Genomic DNA, 22,905 nt, shown 5'->3' with positions numbered 1-22,905 from the left:
CATAGGAATCTTCTCTCCAGTGTATGAAGTGAGATGTAAGGAAGGTGGCTGAAGTGAGTAACTGCTGAAACAATCCTCTAGATAGTCTCTGAAATTAGTGATATGACAACCACTATGTCCACTAACACATCTGCTGGGTGCCCATCAATCTCCAGATTAACATACACAGCATTATGACTAGCATTGGTAGTATTGGCGATATATAGGTTTGGTTCCCCTGTCTCTGAAACAGTTTCATAAGATGTACTGCTATATACATCTTGTCTTCTGGGTGAGTGTGACTTCCTCTGACAGGCTAGTATAACGTGTCCCTGTTTTCAACAACTTTGGCAAGTGTTCATTGTCTTACCTCATAGCAGTAATATGCCTTAGTTTTTTGTTAGTGAGATTTCCTAACCCCTGGGGGCAAAGCAGCTGCCTGCACAGATGAAGATTTGTTTTTACATCTCCCCTCCCCCAGCTTTGGCTGAACGGTCTGGAGCACTTCCACAAGAACTAACCATGGGATTATCACTTTCATGTATTGGACTTTATAACTTTATAAACTTTATAACTTTATAATCATCCTTTCAACTGCTCCTGCATCATAACAAGAACAGAAAAAAACAGAGGATCTAAATGCAGCAGAAATAGACTTGTGGTTAGATTAACTTTTATTAGTTTAGAAAATCATCATTAATTTATTTATAAAGACATTTTTAGTTAGGAAGCACTCCGAAGCTGGATGTAAATAGAGAACTGGAAAACAGACTCTTTTGAGCTGATACAAAAGTTTGATGTGAACTTAGATTTAGACATGGAATTATTACACTATTTGCTTAAAGGAGTGATCTGTAGGGTTTAACCATACTGTTTGCCAGCTAACTGCATCTTTTATTGGCTGTGAATCACAGACAACTGTAATGTTGGTGTAAGCAGTGTTGTGCTGCTAAATGTTTAAAAACCAGCTGTATCAGCTCCACTGCCACCGCTGCACTGCTAGCTGCCCAAGAACTGATCAGTGCACTAGGCATTGTGGTTTAGCTCTGTTCTCACTTCCACTCTCAACCAGCTTGCAAAATTCCAGAAAGTTTAGCTCTCAGCTCTCACAAGCCGGTGCCAGCCTGCTCCAGTATCCCACTGGGCATCAGTGACTGTTGGGTGGATGCAATTTAATTGAACTCTTGGGATTTACAAAATAAGAATGTTTTATATTGCTCTTGAGGGTTTTTTTTTCTTTTTCCTACCCATCATCATGGATTTACAAAGAACTCTCCTTTAAAAATGAACAGACTATGGCATAGCCCGCTTAGATGGCGCCAAAAGATATAATTTAATTGTAAACTGAATTGTTAGAAGTGGCGGCCATCCCTCCAACTGATTCATTATAAATTACAAAATAAAACAAGTAGAACATTAGAATAAATTGTTTGCTTATAGTAGCATAAGAGGAGATTACGTATGGAAAATATATTCACTATGGATAAAGAAAGAAGGGAAAGACAAAAAATAATGTCCAAAGAGAGGAAGAAGAAAAGAGGAGAGGAAGAGGAATCATGCCTAGCCAAGAAATCACAAATAACAGGTTAAATGAAAATTCCCAACAATCACAAGTGTCAGCATTACATAAAATGGAAGAAATAAAGGCAGAATTAAGAAACTGAAATTATGAATATAGTGAAGAGTGTTTTAAGCAAGGATTAGAAGCTCAAGATTTGAAAACTCGGGAAATGGAAAAATAATAAGATACTTTAGAACTTCAGCAAAGACTATTAAACTTAAGAGTCAGAGGTATGTCTGATGACTTTGGAAAGATGGCTCTTGAAGGTCATTTCAAAACCTTGATGCCAGATTATTTAAAAACAGATTAAAACTTCCCAGACATTTTTAGAAAATAAATTCAAAAATTGCATAAATGCCTCAGGGCATTCTCATTAGATTTTTACACAAGAGAACAAGAAATGCCATTTTAAAACAGCAGATTGAGATACCTTTGATTGTAGAAGCAAAACAAATTCAAATATTTCAATATGTCTGTCAAGGATGTTAAGGAAAAAGAAATAATTCCCATTTCTTACAAATGTATGAAGAAACAAACTAGATATAGAAGAAGAATTTCTGGACACAAAAACAACAATCATTATGACAACTTCAGAGGGTCAGAATTCTTTGGATAAGGAACTTCTTGGCACTGGAAAGGATATCAAAGATGAAGAAGGGAAATTAGGTATAGCAGCAGCACTGAATTGAAACTGAATTGGAAAAGACAACACCGACCTCATTAAAAGTAAATGGATTACATTTACCTAACAAAAGGTAACTTTTAATAAATTCAAAAAACCCTAATGTTGATATTGTTTATCCAGTGGTGATGAGCTTCCAGGCTACTAGGCCCTGGTCTAATTATTTGGTATCCTGACATTTCGCCAGCAACTGTGGCTAGCATCTTTAGAGGTACACGTTTTATTGGTCAGCCCTTCGAGATAGTCCAGACAAGAAGCAGAAACCATGAGTACTAACACTGCCTTTACTGTAAGGTTACAGTAACAGAATTTTGCAAGTCTGAAAGCACTTCTCCCCCTCCTTTACTTTTACTTTCCCTTCTGAGACGCTTCTGCATGACAGTTGCCTAGTCTGCAGCTCTTCTTCCTGTCTCCTAAGGTCATTCCCACACACCATTACGTTATTTAAATAGTGATCTGTATGTGTTGATTTCCAGTATATTGAATGTCCCAGTTGTTGATTTTTTTCTTTTAATGATTAAAATGTCCAAAAAGGCAAGTTGGACATCCTTCTCCCATTGTAAACTGAATATTTGGGTGGACACTATTCAGAAGCTCTAGAAATTCCTTGAACTCTTCCACCTGATATGATGTATAGGAGAACCAATGGCACTAATGATTGACGTAATAGAACAGACTCTTAATTAAACTTTGGTAACCCTTATAGACACGCTGGCAAGGCTTCTGTCTTGGAAAGATTTTGTGCATCTCAGATGAAATTGATCCATAAAGAGGGGCTCCACGGCCTCTGCAGGGCTGTTACCACAGCTTTAACGTCTGCTAAATAAGTAAGGAGATCTTACACACAAACATCAGTCCGGTGCCTGGGACAGCTTGATTCTCAATAAAGGGCAACTAAATATGCTCAGAGCTGCTTGCTTTTCTCTGGACAAGAAGAGCAGATTACACACACATCATCCTATCCCAATAGGTCTCTGCTGTAATTATGGCTGAAAGATTCCTATGCTGTTGTGATTCACCAGAACGTGAGACCAAGGCTGGGAGTCTGAAATCACCCATATCCTAAAAGAAGAACATGAAATGTAAGATTATACCTGAAATATCACAGTAGACTGTCTGAAGATACATCCCGGCTTCTTGTGGCCTGAACATCACACTGATTTCAGTTGTGGAATTGGGCCAGACATCTCCCTCCTAAAGAAAAATAGAAACAGGGGTAATGAATATAAAAGCTCAAGGAAGTCTTTAAGATCTATCCTTCAGTCCTGGTTTCTGAAAATCTAGAAGAGACAGTCAGGTATGCAAATATTACCAAGTTATTCTGGATGGTAAAAGGGGCAGCAAAGAGTTCCAACTTACCTACCCGAATCCTTCCTGCTTCTTCTTAGACTTAGATGGTGCCTGAAAAGGATGTGAGAACAGTCTTGCTCGAACAAAGACTTCTCCTGCTCTTTAGGTTCAGCTACCTGTACTCAAAAAGCATTCTACCTATGACTGGGTTCACACAACCCATGAAACTGTGTTAAAAAGCCAAAAGTACCATGTTCTCAGAACATATTGTTCCCAAACAAATAAACCACATGGCTTAATTAAAAAACATGCTGCATCACAATCTGCCTGGCAAACTGAGCAGCACAGATGTAGATGATCATCCTGGGACTCCCTGTCACTTTACAGTAATGGCAGATCACAGGGCTTTTCCAGGTTTTTGATGAAACTGGCGTACAAGGCATGGAGCATGGGCATCCGCTGTGCTTTCCCATGATCTCCCTGATTCAGGGAAACCCTTCCAGTGAATCAGATATTCCAATGTTTCCCCCAGCATCTAAAGCACAGAATACATTCTACTTCAGACTTTTCTCCCCATTCAACAGAATGGAAGGAGTAACTGTTTTAGATAGTTAAAGGTGGGGGAGGGAGTCCTGAAGCACAAGTAGTGATCCACTGGAGAACAGGCTGAATTATGATGTGGTCATATAGCACATTGTCACATGACCACGTTGCTTAGTGATGGCAATTCCAGCAGTGGTGTCATTAAGCAAGGACCACATGGGTCATTAAGTGAGGTCCTCACTTGATAGCGACTTCTGACTTCCTGCCAGCTTCCCCATTGACTTTACTTGTGGGAAGCTGGCAGGGAACCTCAGAAATTGCAATCACATGACCACAGGATGCTGCAACAGCCAGAACTACAAGGACTCATCATAAGTACCATTCATTTGGCACCATCGTAACTTTGAATAGTCACTAAGCAAATGGTTGTAACCCAAGGACTACCTATAACAAAATCCATTGAGGTCCATTCCCAAGATCACAAAGGGGAACAGAGAGGCTGGAGTAAGCCAGCTGGCTTTCCAGGAACAGACTTGGCCTGGCAACAAACATGGTAAGATGAAACATAGTCCTTGACATCTGCTCTCACCCTCGGCTACCAGAACTCCCTGAGGGCCCAATGCAGGTTTTAAATATGCCTCCATGTCCAGCAGTTCTCCTGTCATGGCAAAGCTGCAATATTTCTCTCCTTAAAGGAAGGGGAATGCATACATGGCCATTGTGAAATACATGCTCATCATCTGAAGCGAAAAGCAAAGAATCAGTCGGGGGTGCTTATGGAGGTCTGGGGCCTCCATCCACCTGAGCTCTGGCATACGCATCTAGTTGCTGTTGTACTCTAAGGGATTTAGTAGATAGATCTATAGTCTGTCTCCCTGCCCCCAATCTTTCAGGACAGTCTAACCCCTGGGGAAAGGAAAAGTTGTTTGGGTGCAATATTGTGATAGGAGGAGATGAGGAGGGAAGGGCATATTCAGGAGTGTGGGATGGGGCACCTGGAAGTTTGTTCTATGGGCCACGAATATAGATGATACAAAAACTGAAATACGAGAAAAATTGGGCCCAACTAATTTGCCAAGATGTGAGAGACTGTGTTTTCTGCAGAACTTCCAGATTCTTGCAATCTTTGTAGGCCTATACTGGGTGGACTTCACATTCTAGGAAGTGCCTCTATTACTGGAATGCTGTCTTTACTGCAAGCAATTCTTTATTGAAAATGTCATAATTCTGTTTAACTGGTAGAAACAATACAGAATAAAACACACATGGTGGGAAATCCCCCCCCCCCCTTCTTTCTTTGCCTAAAGAACATCTCTGACTGCAACATCTATGACATTGGTTTCCACTATGAATTGGCAGATAGAGTCCAAGTATCTGAGTGATGTCTGTTAAGAATTTGGGTTTCCATCTTCAGGTTGATGATACAGTTGCAAACCCAGTGGGGAGGCCTCCTCCTCCCAAAATATTTCTGCAAAATCCAAGTATTTTTCTGGTAATGTAAAAGTCAGCAAAGTGAGCAGGTGTGGATGAAGGAAAGCTTCCAATTGGCGCTGTTGACATTTGGGGATGGAAAAGAAATTGTTCCATCTCCCAATGTACACCTGGATTATGCATTATGGCAATATGTCACAAAACAATAACACAGAGTAGTAAGAATTCTGTGTGATCCTTTATTCTCATTTGCAAAGGTATAGTGCATTGTGACACAGAACCAGCTCATGGTGTTTGCCCATCAATTTTTTTCACCAGCATTTCTAGTGTCTAAATGGGTAAATTAAACCTTTGCATTACAGCCTCATCAATGAAATTAGCTTTGGCTCCCAAGTCTATAAGGGAGTATCTCCAGGCCTGAGTTTAAACAAAGAGTAACAGGAATAATAAAATGTACTTGCTTGCTGTCAGCCGTCTTATCTCTCTTTAACTGTCTAAGGGCCCCCTGCCAAGCCCCTGAGAGCGGAACCTGAGAAGCTTCCCAAAGTTTGTGGCCTTGGAGCGAGTCCGGCACTTGCTTGCTACGTGGCCTGTAGATCCACAAGTGCAGAATTTCACAGCTGATTCAGAAGCATTAACTTATCACTGCTGAATTTGACTGATGTCTGAGGGCTTCACAGTAAAATAAATAAATGGTTATCTTTCCTTCTCGGTTTCTCTCTTGGGGACAGGAATCTCTTGAGTGCTCCTATACGCATGTGTTCTCTGGTGCTAGATTCCAAAAAGGATGCAGGGAGGGGGGCCAGGGGCGCAGAGAGGCTGTAAAACCCCTCCCCTCCCCTTCCATTCCTTCCATGCCTCAACTCTTCCAACCAGCCATCTATTAACAAGCAACGCTGGAACACTCCTTCCAAATTATCTTGGGTGCCTTGTCTCCCCAACTCATCTCTCAGCTGGTCAGCAAGGTCAGTCAGAGCCAAATCATTCCACCTCACATCTTTGGCAAATAACTGAAAATCTGGTATGGATTCAAGAACTGTACAGCTATCTTGTTTCAAACAGTGAATCTCAGTTTGCTGCTGCTCTCCTACCCACTTTGTCAAATGCAGCATAAATCCTAGTAAGCGATCACTGCTTCAGTGAGGGGCAAAGCCCATTCGGCATCCCCTTCTTTCAGCTGACTCAGAAAAAAGGACGTTTTGGAACGGTCAGTAGGAAATTCTGTCGGCCAGCCCACTGTAAAGAATTCCCACTAGTGAGAAACCGATCCTGGGCTCGTCCAAACTTCTCTGGCAAAGCCCCATGAGAGCGCAGAAGCATTGTCTGGATTGCCAGCTGGTCTGGGCTGAAGCAAGCCTTGTCCCAAATGCGTCGCTTGTCTGTTATTTGTAAATCCACTTGTGAAGCATTAAGGTGGAGCAGTTTGAATTTCTTTTAATACTTTTCTCATTTCCCAGTCTTAAAACAAGTTTGTGTAACTGTTGACACAAGTGCAAGGAGTAGTTCTGGCAATGTCAGACTAGTCCATTGGCATCCCAGCACCCACAGCACTGCTTTGCCATGCTCCCCTTCCATCCCAGAGCCAGCAGGAAATCATGCCACCCTAAATCTTGCACCAACAGTATGCCCACATTGCACATTCACAATAGGTCTGTGTTGCACTGCTATCCGTGCAGCTTCCTTGGGGGATCTGAAACAAACAAGTATCCCATTGTCTTTTTAAAGGAGGTGACTTGGGGACATAAAAAGTCAAAGCTCAGCAAATGTTAAAAAAAAAAAGTAACAATGATTCCAAAGTTGTAGTTAAAGCAGATATATCATTAATAAGATAAAGTCTTCACACAAATGACTTTGTGTCTTCAGGAAAAAAAATCACAGAGTCATAGAATGTGAGGTTTGGAAGGAACACTGGAGACAATCTAGCCCAAGCCTCTGCCCAGTGCAGGGATCTACTGCTATCCAGCCTCTCTTTAAACACTTCCAGCAAAGGAGAGTCTACCATCTGCAAAGGCAGTATGTTCCCTTGTTGATCAGTCTGACAGCTAGGAAGTATTTTCTGATGTCCAACCAAAATCTGCTTCCCTGTGATTTAAACCCATCATTTCTTGTCTTGTCTTCTGGAACAACACCTGTATAATTACGCTGCATCTTCCACATGACAACTATCCTGTCTCCCCATAGTCTTCTCTTCTCTAAGCTAAGCATACCTAGTACTTCCAAACATTCCTTGTACGTTTGTCAATGTTCTTCCTAAAATGGAGTGCTCAGAAATATTAAGTCTGGAGGCAATATGTTCCTGTTGCATAAAGTAGATCCACTCAAAAAGTTGCCAATTTATTTGCTTGATACATCAAAGTAATTGGCTGTTTCTATGTCTCTGTCTAGCAGTGAGAAGAGTGAAAATGAATACCTTGCCCATTTGGGATCAAAAATACACAGATTTTGGTGTTACAGATAGAACAATAGTTGGCTTTCCTGTTGAATAAAAACACGAGAGCGTTCAACTTCCATTCATGCACATCCCTGGGCTTAATTGAATCAGTGCATCAAGGCATTCTTGACTGTTAATTCTGACAAGAATGACAGCTATCAGAAAGGCACATCTGTCTGTGAAACAATCCCTCAATCTAAAGTGTCCAGGGTGTGCAATAAAATGATTTAAAATTGCATGCTGTGTTAAAACAGAAACAGCACCATTAATACTTTCTCTGGCAAAACCGAATTAAAGAAGAGAATTCCCTATAGCAAAACAGAGGAATTGACAGTGCTACACTGTGATCTCTATTTGGAAATATTGCAAAGGTCCACTGATCCTAGTCCCCTTCAGCCACCATCACCATCTAGAAGCAGTGGGTGTGAATGAAACCACTGATGCCTGAAAGGTTGAAAATGAAATGGAGTTCTTCATCCCATGTCAGAATTGTGCAATGGTGGGAGTGGAACCCAATATTCCTTTCCAGAAGAATAAGATAATCTATTGCCCCTTTTGACCAAAACTGATGAATCTCAGCCTTGAGAGGAAAGGAATGCATTCAAAGAAAATAAACTGGAAATGGACAGCTTTCAAACCTCAACACACATCTCTTGTTAACAATAATTATTACCCACCAGTCCAATGTAATATTTATTTATTTATTTATTTATTTATTTATTTATTTAATTTGTCCCCGCCCATCTCCCCACAATGGGGGACTCTGGGCGGCTTACAACATACTAAAAAACATGAATACAGTTAAAAGTTATAAAACCAAACATTAAAAAATAAAAATAAAAAAGCTAAGAAATCCAAGAGGCCGGTGGGGCCACAGCATACCACTAAGGGGCCAGCCAACCCCAATTCTGATTTCTTCCCTCCCTGCCCCAGGCCAGATGGCAGAGCCATGTCTTTAGGTCCCTCCGAAAGGCCTGGAGTGAGGGGGCCTGTCTCACCTCCGGGGGCAAGATGTTCCAAAGGGCGGGGGCCACAGCAGAGAAGGCCCGCCTTCTGGACCCCGCTAATTAGAGTTCTTTTACCGTGGGGATCCAAAGCATGCCCTCTCTGTGAGATCGGGTGGGATGGGTAGAGATCGTGGGGGCGAGGCGGTCCTTCAGGTAGCCTGGCCCCATGCCATGTAGGGCTTTAAAGGTGATAACCAACACCTTGAATTGGACCCGGAAGCAAACTGGTACCCAATGCAGCTCACGGAGCAGAGGTGTTATATGGGTCCTTCTTCGGGCCCCAAAAATCGCCCGTGCAGCCGCATTCTGGACCAGCTGCAGCTTCCGGATATTCTTCAAGGGTAGCCCCATGTAGAGCGCGTTGCAGTAGTCTATCTGGGAGATAACAAGGGCGAGTGACCGTTCGCAAGGCATCCCAATCCAGGAAAGGGCGTAACTGGTGCACAACCCGAAGCTGTGCAAAAGCCCTCCTGGCCACGGCTCTCACAATATTCTCACAAACTGAAATGAATGGCTGAAGCCTGTCAGTAAAGTATATTTCAAGCTGACATGGAAGACATGGACAGTCAACATCACTGCCTATCTTGATCCTGATATCCCATCGTTAGGAGAGGAACTGTTCTGCCCACTTATGGAATGGGAAAACTCAGCAGAATATAACCTTTATCTTGGGAATGCTTTAAACTGTATGGAAATTGGAATAAAGCCTGGTGCTGAGGGTGAAAAAATTTCTTACCACCAAGACTGAAATATGTGATAGGATTGATATGAAGCTGCCAGTGCCATATTGCTGGATGCTGCCATTTGTGAACACATGTTCACTATTGATCTTGGTGTAAAATACAGTATGCTGTTAACATCAAACATCAAAATCTTAATCCACACCTCTTTAGGCCTGAACACTGGAGCCAAGCATGTCATAACCTCCATGCAGAATTATTTTTTCTGACGTAACTTGCCTTTGTTGCAAAACTAAATAAAGCTAAATTTGAGATGCTATTGGAAAATCAGAACTGCATAATCAAATATCTCCTAGGGCTTTGGGAAATATTGTATTTATTGGTATTCTTTTATTTCTTTATTTTTTAATATGTTACTGTTAGAATCTGTTGCTCTACAACCTGAAAGTAAGACAATTAGACCAGCACAATGAGCTTGGATTTCTATGCTAGGAAAAACTTTTAATAACACTTAATGGGTAAGCCATTTTGTTGTTGTTGTTCAGTCGTTAAGTCGTGTCTGACTCTTCGTGACCCCATGAACCACATCACGCCAGGCCTTCCTGTCCTTCACTGCCTCCCTGAGTTTGCTCAGTTTCATGCTCATTGCTTCAGGGATGCTATCTAACCCTCTCATTCTCTGCCGTCCTCTTCTCCTTTTGCCTTCAATCTTTCCCAGCATCAGGGTCTTTTCCAAAGAGGCCTCTCTTCGCATTAGGTGACCAAAGTATCTGAGCTTGAGCTTCATTATCAATCCTTCCATTGAGCAGTCAGGGTTGATTTCCTTTAAGATTGACTGGTTTGACCTCCTAGCGGTCCAGGGGACTCTTAAAGAGTCTTCTCCAGCACCACAGTTCAAAGGCATCAATTCTTCAGCGCTCAGCCTTCTTTATGGTCCAGCATTCACAGCCATACATTACTACTGGAAAAACCATAGCTTTGACTATGCGGATCTTTGTCGGCAAGGTGACGTCTCTGCTTTTTAATATGCTGTCTAGGTTTGCCATAGCTTTCCTCCCAAGGAGCAAGTGTCTTTTAATTTCATGGCTGCAGTCTCCGTCTGCGGTGATCTTGGAGCCCAAATAAATGAAGTCTGTTACTGCTTCCATTTCTACCCCTTCTATTTGCCAGGAATTGATGGGTCCAGATGCCATGATCTTAGTTTTTTTAATGTTGAGTTTCAAGCCAGCTTTCGCACTCTCCTCTTTCACCCTCATCAACAGGCTCTTTAGTTCTTCTTCACTTTCTGCCATTAGGGTAGTATCATCTGCATATCTGAGGTTATTGATGTTTCTCCCTGCAATCTTAATTCCGGCTTGTGATTCTTCCAGCCTGGCATTTCTCATGATGTACTCTGCATATAGGTTAAATAAGCAGGGTGACAGTATACAGCCTTGTCGTACTCCTTTCCCTATTTTGAACCAATTGGTTGTTCCATGACCGGTTCTAACTGTTGCTTCTTGGCCCACATATAGATTTCTCAGGAGACAGGTAAGATGGTCTGGTACCCCCATCTCTTTAAGAATTTGCCACAGTTTGTTGTGATCCACACAATCAAAGGCTTTTGCATAGTCAATGAAGCAGAAGTAGATGTTTTTCTGGAACTCTTGTGCTTTCTCCATGATCCAGCGAATGTTGGCAATTTGATCTCTAGTTCCTCTGCCTCTTCGAAACCCAGCTTGTACATCCAGTAGTTCTCGGTTCACGTACTGCTGAAGCCTAGCTTGTAGGATTTTGAGCATAACCTTGCTAGCATGTGAAATGAATGCAATTGTGCGATAGTTTGAGCATTCTTTGGCATTGCCCTTCTTTGGAATTGGAACGTAAACTGACCTTTTCCAATCCCGTGGCCACTGTTGCATTTTCCAGACGTCCTAGCATATTGAATGCAGCACTTTAACAGCATCATCTTTTAGTATTTTAAATAACTCAGTTGGAATACTGTCATCTCCGCAAGCTTTGTTGTTAGTAATGCTTCCTAAGCCCACTTGACTTCACTCTCTAGGATGTCCAGCTCAAGGTCAGTGATCACACCAGCATGGACATCAGGGACATTAAGATCTTTCTTGTAGAGTTCTTCTGTGTATTCTTGCCACCTCTTCTTAATCTCTTCTGCTTCTGTTAGGTCCCTGCCTTTTTTGTCCTTTATCATGCCCATCTTTGCACTAAATGTTCCTTTGATATCTCCAATTTTCTTGAAGAGATCTCTAGTCTTCCCCATTCTATTGTTTTCCTCGATTTCTTTGCATTGTTCATTTAAGAAGGCCTTCTTATCTCTCCTTGCTATTCTCTGGAAATCTGCATTCAATTGCTTATATCTTTCCCTTTCACCCTTGCTTTTCGCATTCCTTCTTTCCATAGCTATTTGTAAAGCCTCATCAGACAGCCATTTTGCTTTCTTGCATTTCTTTTTCTTTGGGGTGGTTTTAGTTGCTGCCTCCTGTACAATGTTACGGACCTCCGTCCATAGTTCTTCAGGGACTCTGTCTACCAAATCTAATCCTCTAAATCTATTCACCACCTTCACTGTGTACTCACAAGGAATATGATCTAAGTCATACCTGAGTGGTCTAGTGGTTTTCCCTACATTCTTCAATTTAAGCCTAAATTTTGCAGTAAGAAGCTCATGATCTGAGCCACAGTCAGCTCCTGGTCTTGTTTTTGCTGTCTGTATAGAGCTTCTCCATCTTTGGCTGCAAAGTATATAACCAATTTGGTTTCTGTATTGACCACCTGGTGATGTCCATGTGTAGAGTCGTCTCTTGTGTTGTTGGAAAAGAGTGTTTGCTATGATTAGCTTGTTCTCTTGACAGAACTCTATTAGCCTTTGCCCTGCTTCATTTTGTACTCCAAGGCCAAACTTGCCTGTTATTCTGATTATTCCTTGACTTCCTACTTTAGCATTCCAATCCCCTATGATGAAAAGGACACCTTTTTTTGGTGCTAGTTCTAGAAGGTGTTGTAGGTCTTCATAGAACCGGTCAACTTCAGCTTCTTCGGCATCAGCGGTTGGGGCATAGACTTGGATTACTGTGATGTTGAATGGTTTGCCTTGGATACACACTGAGATCATTCTGTCGTTTTTGAGGTTATACCCCATTACTGCCTTTCCCACTCTCTTATTGACTATGAGTGCAACTCCATTTCTTCTAAGGGTTTCTTGCCCACAGTAGTAGATATAATGGTCACCTGAATTAAATTCACCCATTCCTGTCATTTCAATTCGCTGATTCCCAAGATGTCGATGTTCAATCTTGTCATCTCATGTTTGACCACATCCAGCTTGCCTTGGTTCATAGATCTTACATTCCAGGTACCCATACAATATTGTTCTTTACAGCATCGGACCTTCTTTTCGCTTCCAGATACATCCACAGCTGAACGTCCTTTCACCTTTGGCCCAGCCGCTTCACTCTTTCTGGAGCTACTTGGAATTGCCCTCCGCTCTTCCCCAGTAGGATATTGGACACCTTCTGACCTGAGGGGCTCATCTTCCAGCGTCATATCTTTTAGCCTTTTAACATTGTCCATGGGTTTTTCTTGCCAAGGATACTTGAGTGGGTTGCCATTTCCTTCTCCAGTGGACCACATTTTGTCAGAACTCTCTGTCATGACCTGTTCGTCTTGGGTGGCCCTGCATGGTATAGCTCATGGCTTCACTGAGTTACGCAAGCCCCTTCGCCATGACAAGGCAGTGATCCATGGGGGGGGGGGTAAGCCATACTTATCTACAAATGTATAGAAATGTATCAGACTTAAAAGGTGGCAAATATTAAGAACATTAAGAAGCAGAATAAAAGATGCAACAGGATATTGGCAAAATGTAATCATATTGGCCAGCTATCATCAGCAATTCAGCTAGCCCATCAAAAGCAGCATTTCGTTAATCGAAAAGGAAGAAGGCCATCACAATGCTTTCTCCATCCATTTAGGGCACAGCTAATATCAGTCTAAGCTGGTAAAAAGACAATGTGCCACAAATCACTTATATTTCCAATTACAAAAATGGATCCAAAAGCACTCTGTAACTCTAAGTCTGTTACTTTAAGGGAGCTTAACACCTTCTAAAACAAGGTCAGTAGGACAAACCACCACCGTTTCTGCTTTGTTCGGAACAAGTCTCAGTCCACCCAGTCCATTCTCCTGCTTAAGCCCTGATGGAGAGCTTCAAGTAACTTGCTTATATTAGATGAAAAAGGTCTTAGCCACCGTATCTGAAGGAATGCCTCTCCTTTGTTTCACACTTGAGCTCTCAAGGTCACTAATGAAGGTCCTGCTCTGAACGGCCTGATATACTGTGACAGGTAGCTATTTAGGGGAGGAAATGATATTTAACACTTTGAATCAGCTTATTCAAAATCTTTTACAGAAAAAGCATTTGAGGCACTTTAGAAAAATATTCCACCTCCCCATTCATGTGTTATTTCTTACCAGAGGCTCAATGGAGAAGACTTTATTGCTGAAGAGCATCACATCTTCATGGACAGTTGCCCGACGGTTCTCAAAGGTACGGGTGACAATGGAAAGATGCTCACGAAGCGCTGGATTCATATGACATTCCATCAGAAGCTGATCGAGCATTCCGTTTTGTTCAGCCTTCAGGGTTTGACACATCCTAGAGCCCCAAGGAGAAAGAGATCAAATGTTGTATCTTGCGGCAGATACCTATACCCAAAGAATGCTTGGTTAAGAAGCAAAGGAGATTGGCATCATGGGGAAAACTGATCGTTTATCTTTGAATTCATAATATTCAGAGGAGGAATAATTGAAAAGAGTCAGACCTGCATACGGAACTTCAGAAGAGCAGATTTTGATGAACTCTGAGAAAAGGTGCATTGTATCCAATGACCTGAAATCCTAAAGAAGAAAAGTGTCCAGGAAGAATGGGAAATTCTATGAAATGAGTTCTGGATGGAGTTTTGTTTTATTGCTGCTTTTTGTGCCTTGGAGGCAGTCTTGACTCCTGGCAACTACATGGACAAGTCCATGCAGTTTTCTTCCTAGGGCTGGGATGGAGAACTGACCCAAAGTTCTCCATTCTGACCCAACTGGCTTCCAGGTCTAAGAGAGGACCAGAACTCAGGTGTCCCTGCTCTAGTCCAGCACGTTAACCATTAGACTAAAAGAACTCTCATGAAATGAGATAGTGAAGGGAGAATTGCATACAAATCCCCAAAGAAAAATGGGAAAAATCTATAAAGAGGCCAATATGGATATATTTAAGAGCTCTCTCAAATGCTGAAGAGAAAAAGGGACATGTACAGGAAATGGAAAGAAGGAAACATTATTCCTATTTAATGTATTAAAAACTAGCACTTATGATAGCCTTATTATTTCTAAGACCAGAGATAGATTGGAAGTTATCTATTTTTCATATCTTTTTTCTTTTACTTTACCTCACTTTTTCTTTTCCTTTTCTTTATATTTTGTATTTCAAATTTTCCTTTTCATTTCTAACTTTTAAATATGTATCTTTAAAATCTCAATAAAATATTATAAAAAAAGAAAGAAGGAAACATAACTAAATAAGAAAACAGGGTAGTTTCCAGAAACAGTAGAAATTCTGTCAGAAAGGCTAAAACTCAGAGTGAGCTAAGGCTTGTGAGGGATACCAAAAACAGCAAAAGCGTTCTTTCAATGTTAGAAATAAAATTAAAATCAAAGGACACAAGGAGAAAGTGGTAAATTAGTAATCAATAATGGTGAAAAGGTAGAACTTTTAAACACCTATCTGTCTTTTCATTCAAGACTGAATACTTGAAAGATTATTACAGGAGTGTGGATTTATTCTCCAGAGCCCCTAAAGTTAGGACAAGAACTGTTAGGTAGTAGAAGCTTGACAGAGGAAAATCCGAACTCAAAATAAAGAATTTCCTGACTGTGAGAGCCATTAAGCAGTGGAACAGTCTAATCTTGGAGTCATGGGTACTTTTTCACAGGAGGTTTTTCTCAGGAGGACAGTAATTTTGCTGTGATGTTATGAGGATTCCTGCCCTGGGCAAGGTGTTGGTCTAGACGTTGGTCTAGAAGGCCTCCAAAGTCCCTTCCATCCCTATGATTTTATGAGTCTATGATTCTAGAATTTAGCTAATTTAAACAAATTCAAGTCTCCATGGCCAGAAGGATTATATATCCCAGGATATTAAAGGAACTAGCAGAAATGATTGCAAAATCACTCTTGGTAATCTTTGAGCGCTCTAGGAAAACTAGTGAGATCCAGAGGATTGGAGTAGGAAATATTTTTGTTTATTTATATACCAAATTTGTCACTGCCTATCTTGTTGAAACAATTCTGGGTGGTTTACAAAACAGTTAAAATCAATTAAAGTTACAGAATTACTATATACTATTAATAAATAGAAAATAAATAGATCCAAGAATAATTGGCAGTCACTCAGGGAGCGTCATCAAGGCGGCAGCCACCCCCAGGATTGGGTAAGATTGTTGTCACCCCATGCAAGCTGGCAGAGCCAGGTCTTTAATCCTTTCTGGAAGGCTGGGAGGGTAGGGTCCTGCCGCACCTCTGGGGGGAGAATATTCCAAAGGGCGGGGGCAACGGCAGAGAAGGCTCTCCTCCTGGGCCCCACCAGCCGTCCTCTCACTGATGGGGTCTGCAACATGCCCTCTCTGCCTGACAGGGTGGGACAGATTGATGTCATGGGGGTGAGACAGTCCCTCAGGTAACCTGAGCCCATGCCTTTTAGGCCTTTAAAGGTAATAACCAATACTTTGAATTGGACCTGGAAGCAGACTAGGACCCAATGCAGCTCGTGCAGGTAAAGGTGCTATATGTGCCGTTCTTGGGGCACTCAAAATTATCCACACAGCCACATTTTGAACCAGCTGTAGCTTCCAGATATTCTTCAAAGGTAGCCCCAAGTACAGCGCATTGCAATAGCCTAGCCGAGAGATGACCAGGGCATGAGTGACTGACTGGAGAGCCTCCTGATCCAGGAAAGAGCGTAACTGGCATACCACACAAAGGTGGGTAAAGGCCCTCCCGGCCACAACTGCCACCTGGTCCTCGAGCAGGAGTCGTGAGTCCAGGAGGACCCCCAGATTACACATGGGGTCTGTCCGGGGCACTGTAACCCTGTCCGAAACCAAAGATGGTAAATCCTTGGATACAGAGGGGTCTCCAATCCATAGCCACTCCGTCATACCAGGGTTCAGCTGAAGCCTGTTGCACCCCTTCCAGACCCCCACAGCCTCCAAGCACCACGAAAGGGTGGTCACAGCATCATTTACCTCACCCGGGATGGAGATGTATAACTGGGTATCATCTGCATATTGATGATACCTCATCCCATGGTGGCGGATGATCTCACTCAGTGGTTTCATGTAGATATTAAAAAGGAGAGAGTATCGAACCCTGGGGCACCCCACAAAGGAGGGGCCACAAACTGGACCTCTTGCCCCCAATCAACATCAATTAGGATCGACCTTGGAGGAAGGAAGAGAACCAGCACAAAACTGTGCCACCCACTCCCAACTCCTCAAGTCGACCCAAAAGGATACCATGTGTGATGGAATGGACTTATGAAGGCCATGCTCAGGGAGATAAGTGTGCTCTTAGCCCCCAACAGGAGCGTGGGAAATTCAAGAAGTTGAGGCTGGCACCTCCCTAAGGAATTCACGGTGTTGTGGCTGGCTGGCTTGGGAACTTGGGTTCAGTCTAGTGAGATTCTGTCTTGAGGTGGAAGCTAATAAACGCAACAGAACTGTATTTGCATTGTCTCTTGGAGTTCATTGGGCTGAACCTGACACCATGGTTGATGGTATCGAAAGCCACTGAGAGGCCAAGAAGAGCAAGGATGGATGCACTACCCCCATCCTGCTCCTGCCAGAGATCATCCATGAATGCGACTGATGCCATTTCCATCCTGTATCTGGGCCTGAAACCTGACTGAAACAGGTCCAGATAATCCGTTTCCTCCAGGATCCTCTGGAGCTGCAATGTCACCACCTTCTCAACCACCTTCCCTAAAAAGGGGAGATGGGAGACCAGATGAAAATTGTCCAGTATGGTGGAATCCAGTGATGGCTTCTTGAGGAGGGGGTGCATCAGTGCATCTTTAAAGGCAGCTGGAAACACTCCCTCCCTCAAGGATGAATTCACCATTGCCTGGACCCACCCACATGTCACCTCCCAGGTAGCTTTAACCAGCCAGGAGGGACATGAATCTAGTTGACAGGTCCATTTGGAGGACCCTGTCCACTTCCTTGGGTTCAACAGGATCAAACTGTTCCCAGATAACAGGGTAAGAACGTACCCTGGGCATCTCTATAGACCATGCCTCATGCTTGGCATCCAACTGGAACTGGATCTGAGCGATTTTATCCTCCAGATGCCTAGAAAGCTCCTCTGTGTGGCCCTGTAAATGGGCTACTGGGCCCTTTTTCCCAAAAGGGATCGGGTGATCTTAAACAGGGCCACTGGGTGGCATTCTATGGATGCAATAAGAGCAGAGAAATATTGACATTTCGCTCTTACCACCACAAAGTAGGCCTTAGTAGCAGCTCTAGCTTGTGTTCAGTCAGGTTTGGTCCTTGTTTTCCTCCAGTGGCGCTCCAGGTTCCTCACATCTTCAAAAAGGGAAAGGAGGAAAACTGGGGGAAATTATAGACCTGTAAGCTGAGCCAGTTTGGTGTACTGGCTAAGGCATCAAACTAAAAACCCAGAAACCATGAGTTCTAGTCCAGCCTTAGGCACGAAGCCAGCTAGGTGACCTTGACCCAGTCACTCTCTCTCAGCCCTAGGAAGGAGGCAACAGCAAACCACTTCCACAATCTTGCCAAGAAAACTGCAGGGACTTGTGCAGGCAGTTGCCAGGACTCAACATTGATTCAAAGGCACAAGAAAAAAAAAAGCTTGACATCTATACTGGGCAGGGCTTTTTAACAGTGTGTGTGTTTAACAAAGCAGTGTGTTTGTGAGCACTTAGGTAAGTATGCAATAGTTATCAGGAGCCAGCATGAGTTTGTCACACACACAAAAAAAAGTCATGTCAGTCTAACTTTATATCCTTCGAGAGAGTTACTAGCTTAGGAAATCTGGGAAACAGTATATGGCCATAATGTTCCTGAACAAAGCTACTGACAGACAGCCTCATGATATTCTCCTTAATAAACTGTAAAATATGGCTAAAAGATACTATTGTTAGATGGACTGACAGTTGGCTGAATGATCGCTCCCAAAGAGGGGTCATTAAGGTTCCAGATCAGCATGGAGGGCCACAGGGATCTGGGGTGCTGCGCTGCTAATATTTTGATCAAAGACTTGGATGAGGGAATTTATCAGGTTTGCACACGGCACCAATCTGGAAGGGGTGGCTATGTCAAGTCCCACTCAGGTGGGTAAATTCAAGGAAGAAAGAATGACATAGATTTCAGTAAAGCATAATTAATTATAATCTGGAGGTAAATATAGAATCTTGGAAACTATAAAAGAAATTTCCAACCCCAATTTATAGTGCATTCATTAAGATAGAATCTCTTTGAATTATTTGAAATGCTTCTTCCCAGGTTTCTTGCTACCTGGGCCAAGTTGCCATTTCTCAGATAAGTTGCCAATAGCCCTGCCTTTTACCTTTTGATTGTTTACAACTATTCTTCCTTCCATTTATTTCTAGGCCTCCCTACAGTCTCTCATGGGCTAATACTTTGAATGAAAGATAGATGATTAAAAAAAAATCTAGGCAAGCTTGAGCAGTGGACTGAAATGAACAGGATGGACTTCAATAGGGAGCAAAATGGTAATGCACTAGTATATATGATAGGGAAACCTGGCCTGGCAATAGTACATGTGAAAAGATCTGGGTGTCCTTGTTGACCACAAGTTGAACATGAGCCAGCAGTTTGATGCAGCTGCTAAAAAGGACAAATGCCATCTTGTGGTGCATTAACAAGAGCACAGAGTCCACATCACAGGAAATAATATTTGCACTCTATTCTGCCCTGCTCAGACCCTATTTGAAGTACTCTATCCAGCTCTTGGCACCAGTTTAAAACAGTGACAAATTGTAGGATGTTCAAAGGATGGCTACCAAGCCCTACAAGGAACAGTTCAGCCTACAGAAAACACAATTGAGGGGTGGTACAATACCAAATATCTGACGACCTGGTGGAATTTTGCATCCTAAAATGCCCTTTTCCCTTGCATGAACAAGCCTGGTTGGGATCCTCCCCTCATCTTACCAACCATTAGTCTCCAAAATGTGTAACTAAAAAATGCAAACCTTTAAACAGCTCAATGTGATGCCTTTGAAAAAGCTTGTCGGGATTCTTTTTCTCCTTGTGCTTTCAAAGAATGATTCTTTGGTGACTTTTTAGGATAACAAGATAAAAATGTCTGGATCTCTACAAAATGAACTATATTTTTGTCATATTTTTAAGCCCGGTAGTAATTCAGCCATTATTATTTGCAGGAAAAGACAAGACTGTTTCTAAATAAAGAACATTTTCACCCAACAGGCCTGAGTAGTGCGTTGAAATGAATATGACAGAATATAACAGGGAGAAATATAGAATTCTGCAACTGGATAAAAGAATTAAATGCATAGTTGCAAGATGTGGCAGTAAACAAGTTTAATAAATAGATTAGTGCCCACAAAAATTTACCCCTGGCCCATTCTAAGAGCATTAACTCAAAAACAGATATCACACCAAACTTACTTCTGTTTTTTCTCTTCTTCCTTTTCTTGTGTTGCAAACACCTTCCACTGAAAATGTGCAATGATATCACTCCGGTTGTGTATGACTACGGACCTCTTGTTTGCTAAAGTGATATAAGTCTTCTCAATTGTCAAGGAGTTCTTATCCAGCCTCACGTTGACATCTGTAGCACCTCCATATAAACTGACATGAATATCCTCTCCTTGGGAAGTCAGAAAATTGTAAGAATCAACTCACAAAGCTACCTCTCTCTTCTATAAAAAGCATGTGATATAATTTCACAAAACATGGTTTTATTTTGCAGCAATTCAAGCAAAGAACCATATTCTTTAAATTACTTTGTAATCAGAATCAAACTGTCTATCATGCCCTCCAGACCTGGTCAGTATTTTCAGTGTATCAGTTGAAGTAAGTATAGAAGCTGCGCAGCCAACTGACTTTTTATAACCCATTTATTTACAGTGGTGCTTAAAAGTTTGTGAACCCTTCTGAATTTTCAATACTCATCAATACTCGATGCTTACCAGGCTGGAAAAGATTACCGAACTATTTGGCAGGGTTGCAAGGAGAAAGCCACTACTCTCCAAAAAGGACATTGCTGCCCCTCTATAGTTCGAGAAAGGCCACGTGAATAAGCCAGAAAGCTATTGGAAGCATGTTCTGTGGACAGGTGAGACCAAAATAGAACTTTTTGGCTTGAATGAAAAGTGTTTTGTTTGGCTAAAGGCAAACAGTGCATTCCAGCATAAGAAACCTATCCCATCTGTGAAACATGGTGGTGGCAGGACAGTTTGCCATCATAGAGGGAAGTATGAATTCTGAACTATATCAGCAAATTCTACAGGAAAATGTAAGGGTATTTGTCTGTGAACTGAAGCTCAAGAGGGAGTAAGTCATGCAGCAAGACAACAACCCAAAAGACACAAGTCATACAACCCGCTTCCAGGGGAGGTATGGCAAACTGAAGACAGCTCTGCAAAGCAGAGCCAATAACTGCAGCAAAGACCAATGAACCAGTGAGTAGACTGGTTCCTTGGAACCTCTCCAGATAACTTCATGAGGAGACCACTGGATAGTGGTTTTTCATGGGTCTAAGCACTGGGAGATGACAGGATTAGCCATCTTGCTCACAACCACAGCAGAGACTTTTAAAGGACACTAAGTTCGCAAACCTTATTCTCTAATCACTTTCGGAAATTGCTCATTAACTTCTAAGCTATTAAAGACCTTCGGTATGACAAGTTCAAAAATACCAGATAAGTTTGCCTTCAGTCCTGAACGAAAATTTTAATCATAAGCTTAAGAATTTAAAGAATCTGAAATAAATGGCAAAAAGCTAAATAAGATTTTGATCTTAGAAAGTTATAAACTTATCTAGATCCTTAGTTATAAATTAAGGGTCCAGATAAAATTGGAATATTTTGGAATTAATTATAAAGTACAAACAGCTTCTTGTAGGAAATAGATCCTGTTTTGGGTTTTATAAGACATAACACTGATAAGTAATTTCATGATATCAAAAACTGGACACTAAATATTATGACAATAAAAATACTGAAGGAGACTTTTGAAGATTGGAATCAGAAAATAGCAGCCACAATATCAACAAAGCCAGTGATGATGTCTGCTTCTATGGATAGACTATGTCCAGAAGATGTTATTGAAGAAATTTAGAAAAGGATGTTTCACTGGATCTACAAAAGAAACTGGCTAAGGTTTTAAAATTTAAAAGGGAAATACAAATGACAAACCAAGACAGCAACCTAGATAATTTTTTCCAACTGGGTTTATAAAAGAGGCTTGTTAAAGCCTTGAAGAGCTCTGTGTGATGGGGTAAAGAGGAAATGAAGAGAAACCAAATCCCACAACAATATTTGAATGAACTAAAGATTAAGACTGTTACAAATAAAAGGCAGGAATATAAAGTTGGCTTATTTGATCAAGGTTAAAACAAGATGCATTGTTACTTCTGGCTACCCTTTATAGACTTTCCGCTGACACCAGGATTGAAAAGATTATGTTTTATGGATTTGTTTATAGATAAGAGATGGGATATGGGATGAAGAGATAAATGTTTGTAACTTTAGAGAAGATGAAGAGTTACTAAATTTGTTTATACTTGTGATGAAAGTTGGAAGTCACTTCTTTATATATTTCTTTTCTCTTTATTATATTCTTACTTTTCTCTTTTTTTCTTTTTCCTTGCACTATTTACTCCTCTCTATTCTCTTTTTTTTCTTTAAATAGTTTGTTTTAGATTTTATTATTATAATCAACATTCTTAATAAAATTATATATTTAAAAAACCAAGTTGTACAACAAAGAATGGTTAAAGCAAAAGAAAATTAATTTTTTGGAATGGCCAAGCCCAAGTCCTGAGCTTCATCCAATGGAAATGTTGTGGAAGACCTGAAGTGGGCACTTTGTGTGAGGAAGGCCACCCACATCCCTGAGCTGAAGCTGTTCTGTAAGGAGGAATGGGCTAAAATTCTTCCAAGCCGATGTGCGGTACTGATCAACAGTTTCTCGGAAATGTTTCGTTGCAGTTATTGCTGCCCAGGGGGGCACACCAGTTACTGAAAGCAAAG

At 41.6% G+C, this 22,905-nt stretch overlaps 1 protein-coding gene across 8 annotated transcripts in view; it reads right to left on the bottom strand.

Moving 5' to 3' along the window:
* The window catches only part of HYDIN (HYDIN axonemal central pair apparatus protein), a 346,241-nt gene that overhangs the window by 288,397 nt on the left and 34,939 nt on the right, over positions 1-22,905 (bottom strand). For all 8 annotated transcript variants that reach the window (XR_015795149.1, XM_088135435.1, XM_088135430.1 and 5 more), the window contains exons 8-10: positions 20,318-20,519; positions 14,075-14,258; positions 3,317-3,416 (exon numbers count right to left, since the gene is read on the bottom strand). Coding sequence is in view for 7 of the 8 variants with exons in the window: in XM_088135435.1 (XP_087991561.1) it covers positions 3,317-3,416; positions 14,075-14,258; positions 20,318-20,519 (486 nt within the window). In the remaining variant the exon portion in view is untranslated. The remainder of the gene's footprint in view (positions 1-3,316; positions 3,417-14,074; positions 14,259-20,317; positions 20,520-22,905) is intronic.

Source organism: Python bivittatus, unplaced genomic scaffold, assembly GCF_059951505.1.
Source record: "Python bivittatus isolate LINGU-HERP-01145 unplaced genomic scaffold, Pbiv_v1 ctg000170_np1212, whole genome shotgun sequence".
Classification (NCBI taxonomy): Eukaryota; Metazoa; Chordata; class Lepidosauria; order Squamata; family Pythonidae; genus Python; species Python bivittatus.
Note: the sequence above shows the minus strand (reverse complement) of the source record. Positions and strands in the feature narration are given on the sequence as shown.